Raw genomic sequence first — 23,138 nt, 5'->3', positions numbered from 1 at the left:
TGATTGTTACAAAATGTGTATCACACCATTCAAAAGTAAAACAGAAAGAAAATATTTCAAATATTACATACTTTGTGAAACATTCTGCAATTCCAAATAGCTGAAACATGGATAATGCAAAGGCTCTTTAGTACATAATGTAAAATTTCAATTTTTTTCTTTTACCATTTGTCTGAAACAGACCAAGTTAGATGAGAAAGTAGCTCATTTTATTTAGTACTTCCTCCTTTAAAAAAAATCTTCAAATATGCCAACAAACATTAGCCATTTTGTGATGGCCAAAATTTGGATGAAACAACTTTGTTTCTAAAATTCCATCTGGGAGTGGGTGTTTAGCCTAGCAATTGAGATATCCACATCCCACATTATAGAGTGCCTGGGTTTGATTCTCAGCTCCAGCTTGCCACCAATACAGACCCTGGGAGACAGCAACGATGGTTCAAGTAATTGGGTTCCTGCCACCCAATGGAAGACCTGTATTAAACTCCAGGCTCCTGGCTCTGGACCCAGCCCAGCCTTGGCCATTGCAAGCTCTACCAGTGAATGAGAACACTCATGATCACATTGCACACATGCTTGCTTGCTCTCCATTTTTCTTTCTGTTTTTCTGCCTCTCAACATAGAACTCTAGCTTAGCATCACATTTTCATGTATTTATATAAAAACATGTGCTGGAGCCTTACATAAGAGTATAATACTTGGATCAAATGGAATTAGCATCCCCAGCTTTTAGCACCAGGCTCTAATCAATTGTAATATTCTGGGCAGGTAAACTCTAGCTGCCTCCATAGCTGGCTTGAACCCTCAATAATCTGGTTTAAAGCAGAGTCAGTACAGGTAAGAAACTATCAAATACAAAACTTAGTATAGTTAAGAAAATATCAGGGACCAGTGCTGTGGCGTAGGAGATTAAGCCTCTGCCTACAATGCTGGCATCCCACTTCCAATCCAGCTCCCTGCTAATGCATCTGGGAAAGCAGAAGATCCAAGTTCTTGGGCCCCTGCACCTACACGGGAGATCCAGATAAAACTCCTGGCTCCTGGTTTTAGCCTGGCCCACTCAGCCATCTGGGGAGTGAACCAGAGGATGAAAGAGATCGATCAATCGATTGATCAATCGATCTATCTTCCTTTCTTCCTCCCTTCCTTCCTCCCTTCCTTCCTTCCTCCCTCCTTCCCTTCCTTCCTTCCTTCCTCTCTCTTTCTCTCTCTCTCTCAATATTTCTGCCTTTCAAATAAATAAATGAATATTTTTAAAAAATAAAATATCAAAGACAAAACTAAATATAGGTAAGAAAATATCAAAGACCCTAATAACAGCCAAATGATTCTAGCACAAAGTATACTTTGAATTTCTCAATTAGTGACTTACGTAAAAATTAAATTGGCAGAACTGACCCAAGCTAAGGGGAAAAAAAGAAATCTCCTATCATGTGAAGAAGATAAATAAATTGAACATTAATGGAAACCCATTCACATTTTCATCTTACTGGCAATATTTAAATTTATGAAGAGAAGGCATAGTCAAGGTTCCCCATAAACAACTGTTAATGGGGCCAATGCTGTGGCAAAGCAGGTAGAGCCGCCACCTGCAATGCCAATATCCCATGTAGGAGCTGGTTCATGCCCTGACTGCTCCATTTCTCATCCAGCTCCCTGCTAATGCCCTGGGAAAGGAGCAAAGGAAGAAGGCCCAAGTGCTTTGGCCCCTGCACCCACATGGAAGACCTGGATCAAGCTCCTGGCTTCAGTCTACCCCAGCCCAAGCCATTGCATCCATTTAGGGAGTGAACCAGTGGATGAAGATATTCTCCCTCTACCTCTCCTTCTTCCTCCCCCTCCCCTTCTTCCTCTCCTCCTTCCCTCCCTCTCTCCCTCTCTCCCCTCCCACCTTTCTCTCTGCCTTTCAAATAAATAAAATAAATCTTTTAAAAAACTGCTAATTAATGAACTGCTGCAGAAAATACCATAACATTCACATCACAATGTAGAAATCATTTGATCCTCTGCCCAGAAAACACAAGGCTCTTAGACTGCTCCTTCTATGCAAGGACCACAGGCAAAGCTCAGTGACATTACCTTGACTATCTGAATTCCCATCGAGTCATCATCAGGATTACTCCTCTCATTGAAAGTGAAACGCATGGTTTTGTCCCAGTCAATGGCTATACTGTGCAAATAATGATCCGCCAAGGTCAGCCAAACCTAAAACGTTACATAAAGAAGAATGCTAAAATAGAACACATAATTTCACTTTTATTAGAAAATATTTATTGTATCTAACAAAAAAAATGGAAACTGTTTCTAGTCCAGACATAACTTATACAGAGAAATCTACAAAGAGTCTCATTGAAATTTGTGCTGTACTGAATTGTAGCATTTAGGGCATTTATTCTTGCAATATATATATTTGTCAATTACTGATACCCTGCACCAAGCAACAATTTTGGCATTAGGGATACTATTAAGAAAACAAACCAGGGGATAGTGTTGTGGTGTAGTGAGTAGAGCTGCTGCCTGAGAAGTCGGCAATGCATATGGGCACCAGTTCGAGTCATAGCTGCTCCACTTCCCATCCAACTCCCTGCAAATGCACCTTAGAAAGCAGCAGAAGATGGCCCAAGCAGTTGGGCCCCTGCACCCAAGTGGGAGACCCAGAAGAAATTCCTGGCTTCAGACTAAACCAGTTCTGGCCATTGCAGCCATTTGGAGAGTGATCCAGCAGATAGAAAATATCTCTCCCCCTCCCTCCCTCCTTCCCTCTCTCTCTCTCCCCCTCTCCCCCTCTTCCTCCCAACCCACTCACTCTCCCCTCCCTGTAACTGTGTAACTCTAAATAAATAAATCTTTAAAAAGAAAAAAAACAAAAAGATTTTCAAATTTTATTTCAGTCCATTGAATCAGTTGTATACTTTTACAAGCTTGTTTATCTACTTTCTATGCTTGGTCAAGAGCCACCTGGTCACTCTAGGCAAATAGGTCCTTTTCATTCATAGAGTCTGCCTTTAGTCACCTCTCTCACACACATACACTCCAAACAAACAGATGGGCTCCCATAATGAATAACTTCTTGGAAAGAATCACTGAATATTTTTACTCCTTGATAATCTTATCCAGACATATTTCAAAATGCCATTTTAATGTATGCTTTGAGGAACCCTCAATGCTAAATTTCCAGGAGTATTGAGACTAGGTATACAAATTAATAACCTAGGAACAAATTTCAGGTTCTGGTATTTGGACATAATGTAGCAGAAATAACACCAATTACTATCTCCTGCCAGACTTCTCTCCCAAGCATCAGAATCATCCCTCCAAATGCTTTGATACTATCAACGTAAACATCTAATAGGCATCTCAACCTGAACAGATCCAGACCTAATCATATGATGCACCACTACCCCAACTACACATACATACAAACACACAAACACACATACTGCCCCTCCCATCTGAGCAAACAGTAACTCTGCCCTTCCTGTGACGCAGGCCAACATCTTGAAGTCATTCTTTTTTTTTATTTTTTTTATTTTTATTTATTTATTTATTTTTTTGACAGGCAGAGTGGACAGTGAGAGAGAGAGACAGACAGAAAGGTCTTCCTTTGCCGTTGGTTCACCCTCCAATGGCCGCCGCGCTGCGGCTGGCGCACCGCGCTGATCCAATGGCAGGAGCCAGGAGCCAGGTGCTTTTCCTGGTCTCCCATGGGGTGCAGGGCCCAAGCACCTGGGCCATCCTCCACTGCACTCCCTGGCCACAGCAGAGAGCTGGCCTGGAAGAGGGGCAACCGGGACAGAATCCGGCGCCCCAACCGGGACTAGAACCCGGTGTGCTGGCGCCGCTAGGCGGAGGATTAGCCTAGTGAGCTGCGGCGCCGGCCTTTGAAGTCATTCTTGACACCCCTCTCAACCTTCGTATTCAGTCCAATTACAGTCCACAAGGACCTACATAACCTGCTACCTCCTACCCCACACATTTCTTCTATGGCCCCATCTCCTACTGCTTCCCCCTTTGCTCACCATGCCCCAGCTCCCCGGCCTCTTGATTTTGCCTGAATAATCCCAAGATCTCCCACCTTAGGGTGCCTGTCCCAGCTGTTCCATCTATCTGTAATGTCTCCCCTCGAGTAGCTGCACAGCTGACTTCTCATGTTCTTCAGGGTCCTACTCAAATGTTACCTTGCTATTTAAATCCCACTTTCTTATCCTCATTCTCCCACACCCTCCCTATTCTTTCTCTGCTTTGTTTCTATCCTTGACACTTATCACCATCTGACATACTTCATATTTTATTCAATGTAAGTTCCATGAAGACAAGAACGTTGACCTGTTTTTTTTTCCACTGCTGTATCCCCAGTACCTAGGACAAGACTTGGTACAGCAGAGATAGTCAATAAATGTCTTCTGCATGAACAAATAATGAAGAGACAGATTCCTAATTACTAAATCTAAAACATATTTTTGACATTACAGATGCTTTAAAGAGAGAGTGGCGACCCTATTGCATTTCAGCCTTATAAGTCCTTCTTACCTTTCTCCTCCATTCCTTGGGTATTCCAGTCGATAGCCTGGCAACTGCCTTGAGAGCATCATACCACTAGGAACATAGAAGGAATGTCAGGGATGTGATAATACAGACCAAGATAAGCCCTTTTCAATGTTCTTCCCATCTTGACATCCATAGAGTATGGAACAATTTGTACAGCACACTGGAATAAACAGTCAAATCTCTCATCCACAAAGTGAAGCTCCATCTGGGAGCTATGACTGTGCTTCGACACCATTAACACAGCTGTGACCCATTTTCAGCACATGCACAATGCTTGGGAAACTCTGGTTCAGAGACCAAACATATATTGATGGGTTCAGAATTATAGGTTTTAAAATTTGTTCACACTTATACCATTAATAGAAAGTGCAACATTTTTCATTGCAAGTATATATTCAGGACAATTTTAGCTTCATGTTATTTTATCTGAAACTGGAAAAAGAAACCTGACTCATCATCTTACACATATCAAAGTAGATACTAACTTTCCCACCTTGAAAATATATCTCAATGGACACTGTTGGTACTCCAAAGTAAGAATGTTTTCAAAATGGAAAGTAAAGTTACCTGCTGAAAACCATTTTGACCTAAAGATGGCTCAAGAGTAAATTTCAATTTTGTATCAACCCCTGAAAGAAAAATAAGTAAACAGTTATTATTTTTGGAGACTATAACAAATTACATCAAAAACAAATGGTTGATTCTACTGAATCAACATAAAATTTTTTCAAACATGTATTTTCACTATATTTCAGTTAATTTTGTTCAAAGGAAAAGCAAATATATTGATGACCAAAACAGGAAAATATCCTACAGCAATAGAATGCAACTTATCATAGGATGGAAATTTTCACAGCTGCCTGAAGATATGAAAAAGCAAAAACAAAGACACAAACTCACAATCCCTCCACTCAACTTTGGTTCCCAGACTTGAACAAATTGTTTCACCTGTCTCAGTCTCATTCCTGTATCTTTAAAATGAGGACAATAATGCCTAACTCAGAAGGTTGTTGTGATGATTAACCGAACATGGTGTAATTAATAATTGTGAAACTTAAGAAGAGAATTCCCAACTCACAGAGTTAATTTTTCTAGGACACTTGCATGAACTAAGACTATTAAGGAAACTTCAGTGAAGTATCAAAAGCTATAAAACAACATTGTTTTCACTCATATGGAATGACACATTATAACCACTCCATTTGGAAATTTTCATGTATTTTTAAATATGTGTATTCACTAAAGATAAAACAGTGTGTTGTAAAATTATAGACCACAAGCTAAAAAACAGAACTGAATTCTAATCCCAAGTAATCTATAACTTTAAACTTCTCTGACTTGAATCCTAAATCTATGAAATACAAGTAAACAGGAAAATAATACTTATGTTGGTCTTTTATTCAGAATATCAGATTTATGTGCTATTATTGAAGTAAATTACATGACAATTATTATTCCCATTTAAATTCTATAAATTCTATAAAAATACAATTACATTTGAAATTGCTATAGATCCTTTTTCTACAATTTCAAAATCAATGAGATGAGATTTTAAGTCACTTTGTAAAAGACTTATGGCTTAAAAGTTCAAGTACCAAGAAATACTCAAAATTACAATAATATTCAGTTTCACACATCACAAAAATGATATTTTTGCTTCAAAGATGTAATTGCAGATTAGATACATTGTAAACATCTCCACCAGTTCCACTGAGGAGTGGGTATGAGTAGCAACAATCTCCAGAATTGGTAGAATAATAATATCAATAATAGACTGGTCTTTTTAAAAACATATAGATATGGTTATAGACAGCCAAGAAGCTGGAAAGCCGCGTATCTGATTTGTCCATGACCATACCAATATGCAGATGCCCTTCCAGCAACCCTGGAGGAGTGCTGTGAATGCACGAACTGAGTTCTAGATGTCTTAAATCAAGCCGTGTGACAGAATCCCAGGCATCCAATCGATGCCTTGATAATTCTTTTCAAAGCTTCAAGGTCAAAACCACATTTTGCCTAGAGACCCGGAGATAAGATTTTCTTCCCCGAAGGAATATTAAGTACACCTACGGATTCCCATCTCTCTGGGAAGGTCTAAATGAAGTCCTGCCCCCGTGCAGTGCGATACAAGGGCTACAAGAGTGCCTCCAGCTCCAGGCGTGATTTAAGCCACTTATGAAACAGACCTTGGGAGGCTGCTGTCCACACTCGGGGTGCTGAATGCAGCAGTGCATATGACGTTTGCGTGGTGATAACAAAGACCAGAAAATTTGGCCCTGCGCTGTTTGACTCCTGCCCGCCCTAGAAGCCTTGGACTCCCTATATGTGTGACTAAATACGCTCCCTTTGACTTTTTCAAAGCACCTGCTGGGCGTCTTGCCGATTGCCTGTCTGCCTACCCGTGCTGAGATCCAGCTGGGGTTAGTTAGCCAAAACCACAACTATCTTCTCATGATCAAAAATGTGTCAGAGGATTTAACTGGAATTGATCATTCGCCCCCTGCTGCAAAAGCTTAAATCAGGTCATCTTCACACACACACACACACACACACACACACACACACACACACACACCCCCTTTTCTTCTAATTGAATAAGGGAGGGGGAGAGTTTAGGTTTCATCTGATAATCACAGCTGTTCAGGGTTCAGAAATACAAATCACCCACTTTGAACGTGGGAAAGAGATTTTTTTTAAAAGAGGGTAAAGGAAGACGGTGAATAAATACTACAATCTCTGAAACTAGACACTTCCGTGGGGAGAAAAACAAAGAAACCACGAGGTTGGAAACAGCACCAACGCATTCCACGCTGTGGGACCCGGCTCGCCCAGCGAACCTCCTGCAGCTCCCTGACAGCAAGTCCCTGAAGGCGCCCGTTCGCCGCAGGTGGGGACGGCAAACTCAGCCCAGCGGGTGCCACTCCAGGAACAACTAAGCGTAGAGCACCGGTGCGAGGACAGCCACTCCTTGCCTGAAGCCTCCGTGCCCAGGCGCCAGGCCCGCTCTTGGAAGCCTGGGTGGGGAAGCCGACGCGGAGTTGTGCAACCCAGAGAAGCAGGGCCATGTAAACACAGACCAACGGCACCAGGGCCGAGGCTAAAGCGACCAAGCGCACTCTCGGACCTCACCTAGAAAAAGGTTCTTCCCCGCCTGCTCCCTAGAGCCACGGGGCGAGCAGACCCCGAAAACCACGGCGCCACTGCCTCCCCCTCCGACCTCCAGGGTCAAACCTCTGCCTTTCTCCGCCCTACACAGCACTTTCAAGGTCTGCTTCCTGGGAGCCGAGAGCACAATAGGTGGCGCGGCCTCTGACGGCTGGGGCAGCCGCCCGCACCTCCCCACCACCGGGCGAAGGCCTCGCTCGGAGGCTGCGGTTGCGCGGGAGGCGGGAGGGAATCGCGCGTTCCCCGTGCCCCGGCCCAGGCCCTCTTCCGAGCTCCGCCCTGCCAGTCCGACCGAGCCGCGCGCCAGGGTCCCGCGGGCGTGGTGGAGTACGGCGGCGGCGCAAACAGCTGCAGCGCGCCCGCCGCTGTCGCGGGTCCTCACCCGGCTCCAGGGTGCAGAGCAGCCGGGGCGCGGTCCGGGAGATGCAGCTGCGCTTCTTGAGCACATTGCTCAGGATGGTGCCCACGCCGCCACCGCCGCCGCCGCCGCCGCCCTGCCGCTTCAGGCATCTTCCCCCGCGCCTCAGGGAGCCGCTCAGCTTGTCCTGCCGCATCCGAGAGCGCCCCGGGCTCCTGCGCGGCCACCGTCCGCCTTCCGCCCCACCGCCCAGCCGGCGCAGAGGTTCTGCGCGCGGGGCTCGGTGCGTCGGCTGCGGTGAGGGGCTCTCGGGAACGGCGAGCGCGCGGCCGGCGCCCCGGGACCGAGGGGACGTGCGGGGCAGCGCGGGAGCCGCGGAGCACTAGGAGACCAGCGGGCATCTGCAGTGCGGAGCCTGCACGGAGGAGGCAGGAGAGGGCTTGGGGCGGGGATGAGGGCGGGAGCAAGCGAGCGAGCGCGCGGGAGTCGGAGGCGGCGCTCCCTCCCGCCCCCCATCCCGGCCTGGGCGCGCGCCGGGGTGGGGGCAGAGGCCTGCACGCCGGAGGAGCGGCGGAGCCCGGGGCGGCTGGAGACCAGCAGCGACTACGCGCTTTTCCCCGGAAAGGAGCTGAAGTGGGGCACGCCCGGGCTCAGAACGCCAGCGAGACCGGGTGTGCGCCTCACCCCGTAGCCAGCCAAGGAGGGGGCCGGCCCCAGGGCCAACCAGGCAGCTCGGCACAGAAGCTGGCAGATGGTGAAGAGCAAAGGCTCATCCCAAATTGCCCTAAAGTCTCTCCAGGCAGCTGAGAGAGGCGTGGGAAGATGAGGGGAGAAAATTGTAATGTCTGTTTCTCTTGGAAAAATGGGCTTGGAGAAAAAATGTTCATTAATTTAAAAGCATATTTTAAAAGAAGTGTTTCCTCCTGTCTCCAGTCTGAGACTTCATTAGTTTTAAACTAGTATTAGCCATCAATATTCTTTATGTAATTCGTGGGGCGGGCATTTGGCACAGCGGGGTTAAAGCTGTCGCTTGGGAAGTCTGCGTCTCGCAGTGCCTGGTTCTAGTCCCAGCTCCTCTGCTACTGAGCCAGCTGCCTACTAATGCACACTCTGAGAGGCAGCAGGTGGTAGCTTAATTACTTGGGTTCCTGCCGCCCACGTGGGGGACCCTGGTGAAGTTGCTGCTTCCAGCCTTTGACCTAGCCCAGCCCTAGTTGTGTGCCGCATTTTGAGAATGAACCAGCAGACTAGCGCATGGAAGATATCGCTACCTCTCTATTTCTACTTCCTCTTCCAGCCCTACTCTGGCATGTTTATTTTATAATCAGTAAATTCTGAGCTTGGTAAAGTGTACCCAGAATACAAAGACAAAGGCAGACATGGTACAACTCTAAGCATGAAATGCATAAGAATCTGTTAAAATGAGATGAGCCATCTCCAAAAGTAAACCAAGCTAATAAGCATGTATAAGCGATTCAGTTTCAGCTGCTTGCCGGGAGTAAAGAAAAAAGGCATCACTTCAGAAGACGAGGTCATTGTTTAACCTGGTCATGATGGAGGGTTTGGCTTAGATTTTCCAATCTTTTGCACCAAGCTTAGGTACAAAAATCTATCCTTCGTCAGCCCAATGCTTTTACAGCTTTGGTACGAGTTTGTTATCCTTCAGGTTTTTTTTTTTTTTTTAATTTTAATGAGCCATCTACTGACTGACCAGAGAATAACAGAATGAGGTCTGATGCTTGCCTTTGGCCAATCTTTTAGATGGCACAACACACGAAGACGTGGTGAACACCCAAAATCAAAGGGAGAGAACTGGCAGGAGAAGGGAAACAAGCTCTCATCTTCAGAGCCTTCATCTCAAACCAGACAGGCCATGGGGCAGGCGCTGTGGTGTAGCAGAAAAAGCCACCAGCTGCTCCACTTCCAATCCAGCTATCTGCTATGGCCTAGGAAAGCAGAAGATGGCCCAAGTGCTTGGACCCCTGCACCTATGTGGGAGACCTGGAAGAAGCTCCTGGCTCCTGGCTTTGAATCGGCCCAGCTCTGGCTATTGCAACCATTTGGGGAGTGAACCAGCAGATGGAAGACCCCCCCACACCCCTGCTCTCTGCCTCTCTGTAACCCTGCAAATAAATAAAACTCTGTAAATAAATCTTTGAAAGGCAGGAGGGGATAGCCCATGCATTCTGTTTCTAGCTGGGCCAGCAAGAGACAGTCTCATCAGCCAAGAGGATAGCAATGGGCTCTTTCTACAGCACTGTCCCTGTGGTGGAGACCATCAGCTCTTCAGGGGCCAGTGTGGCACATGCCACTGAAGCCATCCTGTTCCCTTTGGCTCTGAGGCCATGCTCATCAAGTAAATCTTCAATTGTGTGTTGGTGTTCATACAGAGTTTGTTGCAGAAGACAGAATCCACTAGCCAGTGAAAGCAGTCAATGCCTCTGAGTTCATTCAGCATTCAGGAAGCTGAAAGCATTAAATTTCTGGACTGCCAAGGCTGATGACTAGACCTGGAATGGTCAACACCTCCTCCCCACCCCCGACAAGATGTTTCACAACAGACAACAAAAGACTCTCTAATTGTTCATCAGTTATAACACTTTCCTTACTACTACTGACAGGAACTTGATTACTTTTAAAGTGAACATTCAATTTCACCTCCTTTAGATGCATTACAAGGAAGGGGCTAGGGCCGGCACTGTGGGTTAATGCCCTGGCCTGACATGCCAGCATCCCGTATGGGCACCGGTTCTAGTCCTGACTGCTCCTCTTCCCATCCAGCTCTCTGCTATGGCCTGGGAAAGCAGTAGAAGATGGCCCAAGTCCTTGGGCCTCCGCACCCGTGTGGGAGACCCAGAAGAAGCTCCTGGCTCTTGGCTTCGGATCGGTGCAGTTCCAGCCATTGTGGCCAATTGGGGAGTGAGCCAGTGGATAGAAGACCCCTCCCTCCCTCCCTCCCTTCCTCATTTCCTCTCTCTCTCTCTGCCTCTCCTCTCTCTGTGTAATTCTGGCTTTCAAATAAATAAATAAATCTTAAAAAAAAAAAAAAGGACAGGGCAGATGTTGCAGTGCAGCAGGTTAAACCACCACCTGGGACACCTGCATCCCATGATGCCAGTTAGAGTCCTAGCTGCTCCACTTCCAATCCAGCTCCCTGCTGACGCACCTGGGAAAGCAGTGGAAGATGGCCCAAGTGCATGGGCCCCTGCACCCGCAAGGGAGACATGGACACAACTCCTGGCTTCAGTCTGGCCCAGCCCGACCACTGCAACCATTTAGGAGTAAATTAGCAGATGAAACCTCCCCTCCCAACTCTGTAACTCTGCCTTTTAAATATAAATATTTTAAAAAATATATATTACAAGGAAAACCTGTTTAAAAAAGAAATAATGCTTCCCTGAAAACTTCCCATTCTAAAACCAAATAGAAGTTGAAACCAGCAAAAAAAGAAATGAAAGTTTCCACTATTATGGCAATAAGCAGTGAAGGGATTAAACAGTATCATTTTGTTTACATTGGAGAGGAAAGCCAGGACTGCCAACTTTTATAGCAAACAGATAATTAACCGAGTACTAAAATACAATACTCTAGCAGCAGCCATGGCACAAGCCTAGTATTATATTTATTGTGTGACTCACAGTTTATTTCATGTCTGGGATACTGTTTTCCAAAAGCAAAAGATGTCATCTGAAGTCAACTTACAGAGGAAACAAGCTGGCATGGTCTTTCCCTGAGGGCCTCAGCAGCTGGGCTATTAACTGAGTGAACTTTATCAGATAAGATCAGTGAGTTCACATTTGGGCAGATCACCCCTTGGCACAATCCAGAACAGCTGGGATTTAAGCTGAATTCAGGGAAAAGACGACTCAAAATCAACTTCATATTGGCTAAGAAACTGTTACTTGAATTGCTAAAGAAAATGAGGGCTTTGTAGAAATGCCCTAAATGTCTCAGACTCCAATACCCGGGGATGTTGCTCCCAGAGACACAGGATCCCATGCTGAAACAGGGAGTGAAGAATCATTCGGACTTCCCTCTCTCTTCAGGGTGACGGCTGGGAGGGAGGTTCCGTTGAGAGCAAGCATTCCCTTTGATGAGACAAGGGGGAAGAGGTCAAAAGGAAAAGAAAACCCAACACAAGGAGTAAAAGCTGTCTCAGTGGGTTTCCAGAGGGAATCAGGTCTGAGACTTTTCCCATTGCTGCTATTTTTGTTTAACAGTAAAACCTTAAAATAAAAAGGGCCTACGTGCTCATCTGCAGGGACTGAACAGGACTAATGGTGGCAATTACTGAGAGAAAAAGCCCCAGAAGCCTGCTGCAGGGAGAGAGAAAAGCCCCAGGGGAGTCCAGCTGCTCTGGGGAAGTGGGCCTGGGGCTCACCCTTACAGCTGCAGAGTTCTGTGGTGGCACACAAGCCTCTGAGGGTCAGCGATCTTGCCACATCACCACATCCAAGGCCATCCCCCTTTGGGCAGAAGATGGACATGTTTTTCACTCATGCTCATTAAAAGGGTGGGGTACTAGGAGGCAGCAGTGATGGCTCAAGTGGTTGAGCTCCTGGCACCCATAAGGGACACCTGGATTGAGTTCCTGGCTCCTGACTTTGTCCCAGCTCAGCCCTGCCATCGTGGGTATATGAGGAGTGAACCACCAGATGGGAAGTGCTTGCTCACTTGCTCGCTCACTCTCTCAAATAAATTAAAAGGATAGCAGTCTGGTGACATAATCTCTGCTATTTCCAGGGCAGGCAGTCAAGACACCAGCTATATCATGGTACAAGGGTTCAAGTACCAGCTCTGCTGCTAACTCCAGCAAATGCTGACACTGGGAGGCAGCAGTAATGACTCAAGTGTTCGGTCCCTGCCACCCACGTGGGAGACACGGATTCAACTCCTGGCTTCCAGTTTTGGCCCCAGCCAGGAGCCATTGTAGATATTGGGGAGTGAAATAGCAGATGGGAACATATTCTCATTCATTCATTCATTCATTCTTCCTCCCTTTCTCCCTCCCTTTCTGCCTCACAAATAATTTTTAAGTAACTATTTCCTTCTCTGTCTGCCCACAGTTTTTGAAGGTTTTTGAACAACTCTGCTGAAGGGATGGGCCTGTGATCAGTTCCGTAAGAAGTTAATATTCGGCTCAGACCTACGTAGAAGGCAGGCCTTAATAGGTAGTTCCTTGAACTCATTATCCAGGACGGCGCCCACACACGATGAGCTCATGGAGCTTAGCAGTGTAAGCATTTTCCCCCTCCTAAAGGAGACACAGAGGCAGGGCCGCAAAAGAAAAAATTGAGGGGGAGGAAAAAGCTTTATAATTATCTGACACATCACATCATGGACATGGAATTTTCATTTCTCCTTCTATGATCTTCTCCTCTTAGTCACACAAATGATTTCTCTATTTAAATATAAGCATCCTTTAAGATAATTGGGAATAGCTTTTGTATTTTGTTCAGAGAAAAGACTAGGATGGAATACAGAAGCCTTGAAATTCCAACTCCAAAGTCCACACAGGACCACTCTTCTCTACCTCCAAGTGTTCCCGTTCGTGCCTTTTCAGGACCTTCCTTTTTTTTTTCCTAAGATTTTATTTATTTATTCATTTATTTGAGTGGCAGAGTTAGAGAGAAGGAGAAACAGAGAGAGGTCTTCCATCTGCTGGTTCACTCCCCAAATGGCCACAGTGGCTGGAGCTGTGCCGATCCGAAGCCAGGAGCTTCTTCCAGGTCTCCCACATGGATGCAGGGCTCCAAGCACTTGGGCCATCTTCCACTGCTTTACCAGGCCATCAGTAGGGAGTTGGATCAGAAGACAAGCAGCCAGGACATGAACCGGCATCCATATGGGATGCCTGCACCAAAGGCTGAGGCTTAGCCCACTACACCATAGCACCGACCCCAGGACCATTCCTTTTAAAAAGATATTTTCAAAAACAAACACTGTCAACATTCCCCCCAAGCACACTCAAATATTTTAGATAAAGAATTTTTTTAAAAAATCAGTGATTTTTTTTTAGACCAGAAAACTTCAAAATTAAAACCATATCTGACATTATAATTTACTTCACAGCTGGAGTGGAAATCTCACTTTGGGGTGACACACTAGAAACATGCCTCAAAGCTGTGCAGCCAGATCCAAGTGAGCTCAGCCCCATAACTAACCAGAGATTTTTGAAATCACCATATTACTGTTCTTAGCTTGTTATTTGTTATGCATTATTTCCTTGCTTCAAAATTACTGAAACTGGGGCCGGTGTTGTGGTGCAGCAATTTAAGCCACCACCTGCAATGCTGGCATCCCATATCAGAGCATTGGTTCAAGTCCTGGCTACTCCATTTCCATTCCAGCACCCAGCTACTAAGCCTGAAAAAACAACAGAAGAAGGCTCAAGTGCTTGGGCCCTTCTACCCATGTCAGAGACCCAGATGAAGCTCCTGGCCACTGTGGCAATCTGGGGACTGACTAGTAGATGGAAGATCTCCCTCTCTCTGTGTATGTCTCTATCTCTGTCTCTCCCTGTCTCTGTAATTCTGCCATTCAAATAATTAAATATTTTTAAAAATTACTGAAATCAATTCAATACTACTTGAGCTAATCAATACTACTTGAGCTAGTTTATGTTGAACATATGAATACACAGTAATACTTCCTTTATTCATGCATTTGTAAAACAAGCATTTGTTGAATTAGCACCTATGGAAAGGCACTGTGCTAGGATCTGTGAGAAATAGAACTGTGAGCATGCCACATGCTCCATATTTGAGGAGCTTACAGTTCACTGAGTGAGTAGTGATAAAGGCACTGTGGAAGTTCTTTTAAAGTACCACGGGCAGGTCCGCATTGTGGCATAGTAGGTTAAGCCCCTGCCTGCAATGCAGCCATCCCATTTGGGCACTGGTTCCTGTCCCAGCTGCTCCACTGGCAATCCAGCTTCCTGCTAGTGTGCCTGGGAAGGCAACAGAGGATGGCCCCGTGGCTTGGGCCCCTCCACACACATGAAAAACCTGGAGGAAGCTCCTAGCTCCTGGCTTTGACCCAGTGAAGCCCCCACCCATCTGGGGATGGAAGAGCTCTCTCTCTGTTTTTCCCTCTTTCTCTGTTGCTCTGCCTTTCAAATAAACAAATAAATCTTTAAAAATAAATAAAGTACTATGGAAACACTTGGAGAGGTTCCATTATCCCTTCCTCTTACATATTGTATATTGCAATGTTTTCCCATAACTTTGTTTCACAGAGCTATTAAATTTCACCTGAAAACAGCCAAAAACAGAGCTCATCCGTGCTCTTTTCATAATTGTGGTCTTCAGCACTTTACTTTCACACCAGGATTAGAACTGGAAGACTTAGAAGACATAATCACTGTTTAACTTGGTCATCTTAACTGTTTAGCTTAGAGTTCCCAACCAAGGTGTGTTCTATTATACCAAGGTGTTCTAAGGTTCTTTTGACCCAGTTGAAGGACACAAGAAAGGAGAAGTTTCTCACACCTACTGATGCAGATTAGCTGTGCTTAGAATACATCCGTAAACAGGAATAGGGTGATACCTCTAAAAGTAATAGGAGTGTGCTCAGCTGTATTTTTTTTTTTGACAGGCAGAGTGGACAGTGAGAGAGAGAGAGAGAGAGAGAGAGAGAGAGAGGTCTTCCTTTGCCGTTGGTTCACCCTCCAATGGCCACCGCAGCTGGCGCACCGCACTGATCTGAAGCCAGGAGCCAGGTGCTTCTCCTGGTCTCCCATGGGGTGCAGGGCCCAAGCACTTGGGCCATCCTCCACTGCACTCCCGGGCCACAGCAGAGAGCGGGACTGGAAGAGGAGCAACCGGGACAGAATCCGGCACCCCGACCGGGACTAGAACCCAGTGTGCCAGCACCGCAGGCGGAGGATTAGCCTATTGAGCTGCGGCGCCAGCCCAGTTGTAATTTTTTTAAGATTTATTTATTTATTTGAGAGGCAGAGTTACAGACAGAGAGAGGAAGAGACCGAGAGAGGGGTCTTCCATCCACTGGTTCACTCTCCAAATGGCCACAATGGCCAGAGCTAGGCCAACCCGCAGCCAGGAGCCAGGAGTACTTGGGCCATCTTCTTCTGCTTTCCCAGGCCATTAGCAGAGAACTGGATTGGAAGTGGAGCAGCCAGGGCTCAAACCAGCATCTATATGGGATGCCAGTGCTGCAGGCAAAGGTTTAACCTACTACACCACAGTGCTAGCCCCATGTGTGCTCAGTTTTGACAATGAGAAGAGAGAGGTATCAGGAAGAGGAGAGACTGGAATCACAGTCATGTTGGCGGCAGACCTGGAAGTCTTAGATCACCAAGCTTAGTTCATTCAGAAGAAATAATGGAGATGGCATGGACTGATGAGGGAACATGCAAGCAATGCAGTGTCAGAAAAGTGCTGGCTGTGGCAGACCAAGGTCCGAATCCCAATGCTATTGGTCAATGAAGCTATATCCTTGGGAAAGTTACTCAATTTATAGTTTGTTTCTCACCTTTAATTTGAACAAGATCTGAGTTTTTTGATCATTAAATGGTATAACCAGAGTCAAGAGTCTAGCACAGTGCCTAGCACAACACAGACACTCCATACAGTTACTTGTTGGTATTGTTGTTTTAGTGATTGTTGTAGCTGTAAAGAATATCGGCTAAAACCACTGTGTGAGCAGTCCATCCGGAAGTTTGCCCAGCCCAGGACCTAGGACCTGGCCCATGGAACAAATCTGCCTGGCTACAGCACCCGTTGAGGTCCTTGCTAAACATTCCTATTTTATTTTCTTACCTTGATACTCTTATTCACTGAGAGAAATACTGAGATGAGTTTTGTGTTCTTAAATAAAACTGCTAGGTGGGAGTTGTATAGAGGTAGACATCAGAAGAATTAAAGAATGCTCTAAGTAGGGAGGTGGTTATGACACACCTCTGGTGTAATGGGTAAAGCCGCCACCTGCAGTGCTGGCATCCCATATGGGCGCTGGTTCAAGCACTGGCTGCTCCACTTCCGATCCAGCTCTTTGTTATGGCCCGGGAAAGCAGTAGAAGATGGCCCAAGTCCTTGGGCCTCTGCACCTGCATGGGAGACCTAGAAGAAGCTCCTGGCTTCAGATTGGCACAGCTCTGGCTATTGTGGCCTTCTGGAGAGCGAACCAGCAGATGGAAGACCTATCTCTCTCTCCCTCTGCCTCTCTGTAACTCTGCCTTTCAAATAAATAAATAGAAATAAATAAATAAATAAATCTTAACAAAAGACCCACATCGTGTCCCACTTCTAACACCCTGGGTTTGATTCCAAGTTCTAGTTCCTGATTCCAGCTTCCTGTTAATGCAGACTCTGGGAGGCAGTGGTAATAACTCAAGTAGTTGGGTCCCTGCCACCCACGTGGGAGACCTAGATTGAGTTCCTGGCTTTGGCCCAGGCCAAAGCTGTTGCACATATTTGAGGAGTAAACTAACAAATTAGAGTGTACTCTCTTGCACTCTCTCTCTCTCTGTCTCTCAAATACATTTTTTTAATTCAAAAAGATACTCTAACTATAATAAAACAGCCTCAGGGGATTCTAAGTGTCCTCCCTGTTTGCATTCTCAGGCAAAGGTTGCAAGCCCAGCAGGCAGAGGTGCCTTGAAGGAACACTTAAAATGAGGGGTGCTTGAGCTTTCAGTATCAGCAAAATAAATAGCTTTCAACCCTATAATTTTCTGAGATCAATTCAACTAGTATTCAGAATGTCTATTACTCTACTAGAGTCCCTCAGTTCAACATAAACATCGGCCAATGGAAACCCTTGGATAATATTGTTTGAGTTGTTATATTTTCCAGGAAACTGAAATTTAAACAATAAAATGATACATTTTGGCATCAAAGATTTCTAAAAATGTATTGTACTTTGACTTAAAAATAGTATTCTGAATAAATCAAATTTCTATATATTTATTAGGAATCTTATATTATCTTTAGAAAATTATTCTCATCATATGAGTCCAGGACAGGTATTAGAAGTTCAAGCAATTAAGCTGAGCCTAATCAATGAATCAAAATATGAAGGTTAAAAAATACTTCTATAGGGCTGGCATTGTGGTATATCAGATTAAACCTAAGATGTCGGCTTCCCATGTCAGAGCATGGATTCGAGTCCCAGTTGCTCTGCTTCAGATCAGGCTCCCTGCTAATGTGCCTGGGAAAGCAGCAAACGATGGCCCAAGAACTTGGGCCCCTGCCTCCCCTGTGGGAGACCCAGATGGAGTTCCTGGCTCCTGGCTCTTGGCTCCTGGCTTTGGCCTGGCCCAGCCCTGGCTGATGCAGCCATTTAGAGAATGAGCAAGCAATTTTTGGAGATCTTTTTCAGTGTCTCTCCCTCTCTCTCATTCACTCTGCCTTTCAAATAAATAAATCTTAAAAAAAAAAACTTTCAAAATGTATTTGTGCATTATTCTTTATGTAAGCATAAAAATTAAATGCTCTGGGGCTGCTGTTGTGGCACAGCAGAGTAAGCTGCTACCTGCATCCCATATGGGCATAGTTGCGAGTCCCAGATGCTCCACGTCCAATCTAGCTCCCTGCTAATGTGCCTAGGAAGGCAGTGGAAGATGGCCCAAGTACTTGGGTCACTGTAATCCACATGGGAGATCAAGATGGAGTTCCAAGCTCCTACTTCAGCCTGGCCCAGCTCCAGCCACTGGTTGTGGCCATTTGGAAAGTGAATCACAGATCGAAGATCTCTCTCTCTTGCTAACTCTCCCTTTAAAATAAATCTTTATAAAAGAAAAGAAAAGAACTAAATGCTCTGTAAATGTTTCATGAATGTTGCCTTGTCCTTTTTCATTGGTTACATTTGTTGAATTCCATGAGATACTGCTACTGTCAGTCTTACTTTGAAATCAATTTAAAATTTAATTTTAAAAACAGTAGGGACCTGGGGCCAGTGCTGTGATAGAGTGGGTAAAAGCCACAGTCTGCAGTGCTGCCATCCCATATGGGTACCTGTTGGAGTCCTGGCTGCTCCACTTCTGATCCAGCTCCATGCTAATGTGCCTAGGAAAGCAGTGGAAGATGGCCCAAGTCCCTGGGTACCTGCACCCAGATGGGAGACCTGTAAGAAGCTCCTGGCTTTGAATTGGCCCGGCTCTGTTTGTTGTGGCCATCCGGTGAGTGATCAGTGGATGGAAGACCTCGCTCACTGTCTCTCCTTCCCTCTTTCTACCTTTCCCTTTCCCCCAGACCTGCCCCATAATTCTGCCTTTCAAATAAAATAAATAAATCTTTAAAAAAAAATAGTGGGGACCCAAGATTCTTAGCAAAACTTCATTTTGGAAAAAAATCTCTTTTCATAGTTCAACTTCATAATTCCTGTACCCATCTATATAACTTTTCTGTTACTGTGTTATCTAGAAACATAATAAAGCAGCTGGGAACTTTTTCCTTCAAATGATGCTGTTTTCAAAGCAGTTCAGAGAACAAGGCAGAAAAAAATATTGGACAAAAACTTCAACAAAGCCAGAGTTACTCCCACAAATATAACTTGGACCTATGTAAAAAGAATTTGCATTGTATTTCAGAAGTCAACATTAAAAGACTGACTGAAAAGAAACATTTAACAAAAATGATAATCTTTCTTTACCATGTTTTAAGGACAAAAAATTAACAGAACACTCAGATGTGGGTAAATTGCATGGGTAGTAAAGTTAAATGAACTTCAAATTATGTTAGAAGCTATATTAAAAGGTAGGTATTAGGGGCAGGCTTTTGGTTTAATGGTTAAGCCACCACTTGAGATGCCTGCCTATCAGAGTGCATGGGTTTGAATACAGGTTCTACTACTGATCACAGCTTGCTGTTATATGCACCCTGGGAGGCAGCAGGTGATGGTTCAAGTACTTGAGCCCTTGCCACCTGCGTGGAAGACCTGGACTGAGTTTCTGGCTCCAGGCTCCAGCCTAGCAGGCATTTAGGGAGTGAACCGGAAACACTCTTACACCCATGCTCTTGCGCACGCTCTTACTATCTCTATCTATCTCTATCTATCTCTATCTCTTTCTCTCTTTCTCTATCTCTCTCTCTCCCTCTCTCTCTTCTCTCTCTCTCTCTCTCTCTCTCCCCCCTTGTCTCCCTGCCTCTCTGATTAATTAATTTTTGAATTCTAAAAAAAATAAAAATAAAAACAAAGAAATGTTTCCTGGCAGATACTTGGGGGCAATAAGAATTTTATGATATGTCAGTCAGTTCTAGCCTCAGCATTTCAAAGTGCATTTTCTGTAGTGATTTGTATTCCCTTTTCTCTTTACCACCATAAAGATGCAGGAGTCACCAAGGCATCGTTGGAAATGGCCATGCCCATGTTTTTGTGTTTGAAAATTGCCCTAGAGTTGTGGTGATACAGGAAAACTCCTAAGGCGGCAGACACTTCTTAATAAAAACACTGTCATGTTCTCCTTCTCTTCCAGAAGCAGGACCAGTGTGGCTGATGATTCTCATGTACTTAATAGAGCAGCACTGGCACCTGTAATCATCACTGTCTCGAGTCCCCACTTACAACAGTGTCTTTTGGCCATGTGTCAGTCTGGCACAATGCCAGCATCCATCAGCGCCTAGGGAGAGAATAGATTGTGTCTGAAATAATTGCCTCTGGTTTCTCTAAACTGTTTCATAAACCTACCTGATATTTGAAAACTAAGCACAGGTTGAGTAGCCTTTATCTGAAATGCTAGGGACCAGATTTGGGATTTCTTTCAGATTTTGGAATGTTTCTATCTTGGGGCTATGCCCCAAGTCTAAATAGGAAAAATTTTTTTTTTTTTTTTGACAGGCAGAGTGGACAGTGAGAGAGAGAGAGAGAGAAAGGTCTTCCTTTTGCTGTTGGTTCACCCTCCAATGGCTGCTGCGGCTGGCGCACCGCGCTGATCCAAAGCCAGGAGCCAGGTTCTTATCTTGGTCTCCCATGGGGTGCAGGGCCCAAGCACTTGGGCCATCCTCCACTGCACTCCCCAGGCCATAGCAGAGAGCTGGCCTGGAAGAGGGGCAACCGGAACAGAATCCTACGCCCCAACCGGGACTAGAACCCGGTGTGCCGGCGCCGCTAGGAGGAGGATTAGCCTATTGAGCCGTGGCGCCGGCCCTAAATAGGAAATTTATTTGTATTTCAGAGACCTTAAACACACAGCTTGAAGGCAGTTTCACATAATATTTTGAACGGTTTTATGCACAAAGTTTCATAGTGTAGAATTTTCCACTTATGGAAAACTCAAAAAGTACTCAAAAAAGTACTCAAAAAGTTTCATATTTGGGGGCATTTTGGATTTCAGATTTTTGAATTAGGGATTCTCAACATGGACTTAAGTAATCTTTGGGAAAATTCAAAATAATTGTCCAGAACAAGGGCTGAAACATAGTAAGCACTCAGTAAATATTTTTTCTAATTGTATCCTAGGCACAACAAGAATATGAGATTAGGAACCTGCTGATTTGATATTTTAAGATGGAACCTGCCTTAACACCTGTATTCCATATGCTCTTTGGAATATGCCATATGCCTCCCACCCCCACACCTCATGTTTCCATGCTCTTGTATTATTTATAGGCAGACTATCTCCTCTCAATAGATCATGAGCTAATTTGAGTACAGGGACTGAATCTAGCTCATTGTTGCCTCTCTCTCCTCCCCTGCCTGCAGCACATAGAGGGTTCTGTATATACTTGGCACTTAGTGTATGAAAGCCAAAAAGAAATAAAATCATAAGCTCCTCACATCAAGAGAGCCAGACCGTCCCACTCATTAAAAAGGAATTTTTTAATTCAACAACAAGAGAAATAGGCAGATGAGTTTACAAGAAGTTATTTGACTAACATTTGTGCAATCTACAAAGAAAATCCACAAACATCACTTTTAGTCTCCCTGACAAGTTTCCAAAATATGTGATGCTCACGTATCACATATTTTCTCTACTCATCAGGGGAAAGTAGCCTAGAAATTTTCAATGTAGAAGCAGTCTGCTGAAGCAGCAGATAAAATGGGCAGACTCTAGAACATGCTGCCTGGGTCTGAAACCCAGTTCTACCACTGACAGATCATAGACCTGCATCAGTTAACTGTGTCAGTTTCCTCAATGGAACCGCTCAACCTTGCATTTCATAGGAGATATTCTAAGGAGTAAATAATACAGATACAGCATTTACCCTCATGCTTGGCACACAGAAAGCTCTCTGCATAAACATTACCTGTTCTATAATTAATATGAGGGTACTTCCAAAACTTCATGAAAAAATGAAATGCAAGGATAAGTTCACTTTGTATAAAAATAATTTCAAAATCCATGCACAATTTTTCATACCGTACATTTTCCATGAATTTGTGAACATCCCTTATATGTATGGGTTTCACATTTTTTTTTATTTTTTTGACAGGCAGAGTGGACAGTGAGAGAGAGAGACAGAGAGAAAGGTCTTCCTTTGCCGTTGGTTCACCCTCCAATGGCCGCCGCGGCCAGCGCGCTGCAGCCAGCGCACAGCACTGATCCGATGGCAGGAGCCAGGAGCCAGGTGGTTTTCCTGGTCTCCCATGGGGTACAGGGCCCAAGCACCTGGGCCATCCTCCACTGCACTCCCTGGCCACAGCAGAGGGCTGGCCTGGAAGAGGGGCAACCGGGACAGAATCCGGCGCCCCGACCGGGACTAGAACCCGGTGTGCCGGCGCCGCAAGGCGGAGGATTAGCCTAGTGAGCCGCGGCGCCGGCCGGGTTTCACATTTTTATAACAAAATGAACTTATCTTTTCATTCCATTTTACATGAATTTTTTTAAAATACCTTCATATGTAATTTGAAGGCACTTAGGAATTTTTTTTTTTTTTTACTTATTTTATTTGAGAGACAATGAGACAGAAATAGACAGCTAGACAAACAAAGAGAGCTCTCATCCACTAGTTTATTCCCCAAGTGCCTGCATAACCAGGGCTGGGCCGGGGCAAACTCAGGAGTCAGAAACTCAATGCAGGTCTCCCACACGGATGGCAAGGACCCAAAATCTTGAGTCATCACCTGCTGCCTCCCAGGGTGCACATAAACAGGAAGCTGGAATCAG

At 45.1% G+C, this 23,138-nt stretch overlaps 1 protein-coding gene across 4 annotated transcripts in view; it reads right to left on the bottom strand.

The window, feature by feature from the left end:
- The window catches only part of TBC1D30 (TBC1 domain family member 30), a 107,107-nt gene that overhangs the window by 51,415 nt on the left and 32,554 nt on the right, over positions 1 to 23,138 (bottom strand). For 2 of the 4 annotated variants that reach the window (XM_017341953.3, XM_017341952.3), the window contains exons 3-5: positions 5,116 to 5,177; positions 4,531 to 4,596; positions 2,080 to 2,205 (exon numbers count right to left, since the gene is read on the bottom strand). In XM_017341953.3, coding sequence (XP_017197442.2) covers positions 2,080 to 2,205; positions 4,531 to 4,596; positions 5,116 to 5,177 — 254 coding nt within the window. Of the gene's footprint in view, positions 1 to 2,079; positions 2,206 to 4,530; positions 4,597 to 5,115; positions 5,178 to 8,095; positions 8,703 to 23,138 lie in introns of those variants that run through there. The other 2 variants (XM_008256739.4, XM_008256740.4) reach the window with 2 other exon arrangements.

This window comes from Oryctolagus cuniculus, chromosome 11, assembly GCF_964237555.1.
Source record: "Oryctolagus cuniculus chromosome 11, mOryCun1.1, whole genome shotgun sequence".
NCBI lineage: Eukaryota > Metazoa > Chordata > Mammalia > Lagomorpha > Leporidae > Oryctolagus > Oryctolagus cuniculus.
This window is presented reverse-complemented; position numbering and strand designations above follow the sequence as displayed.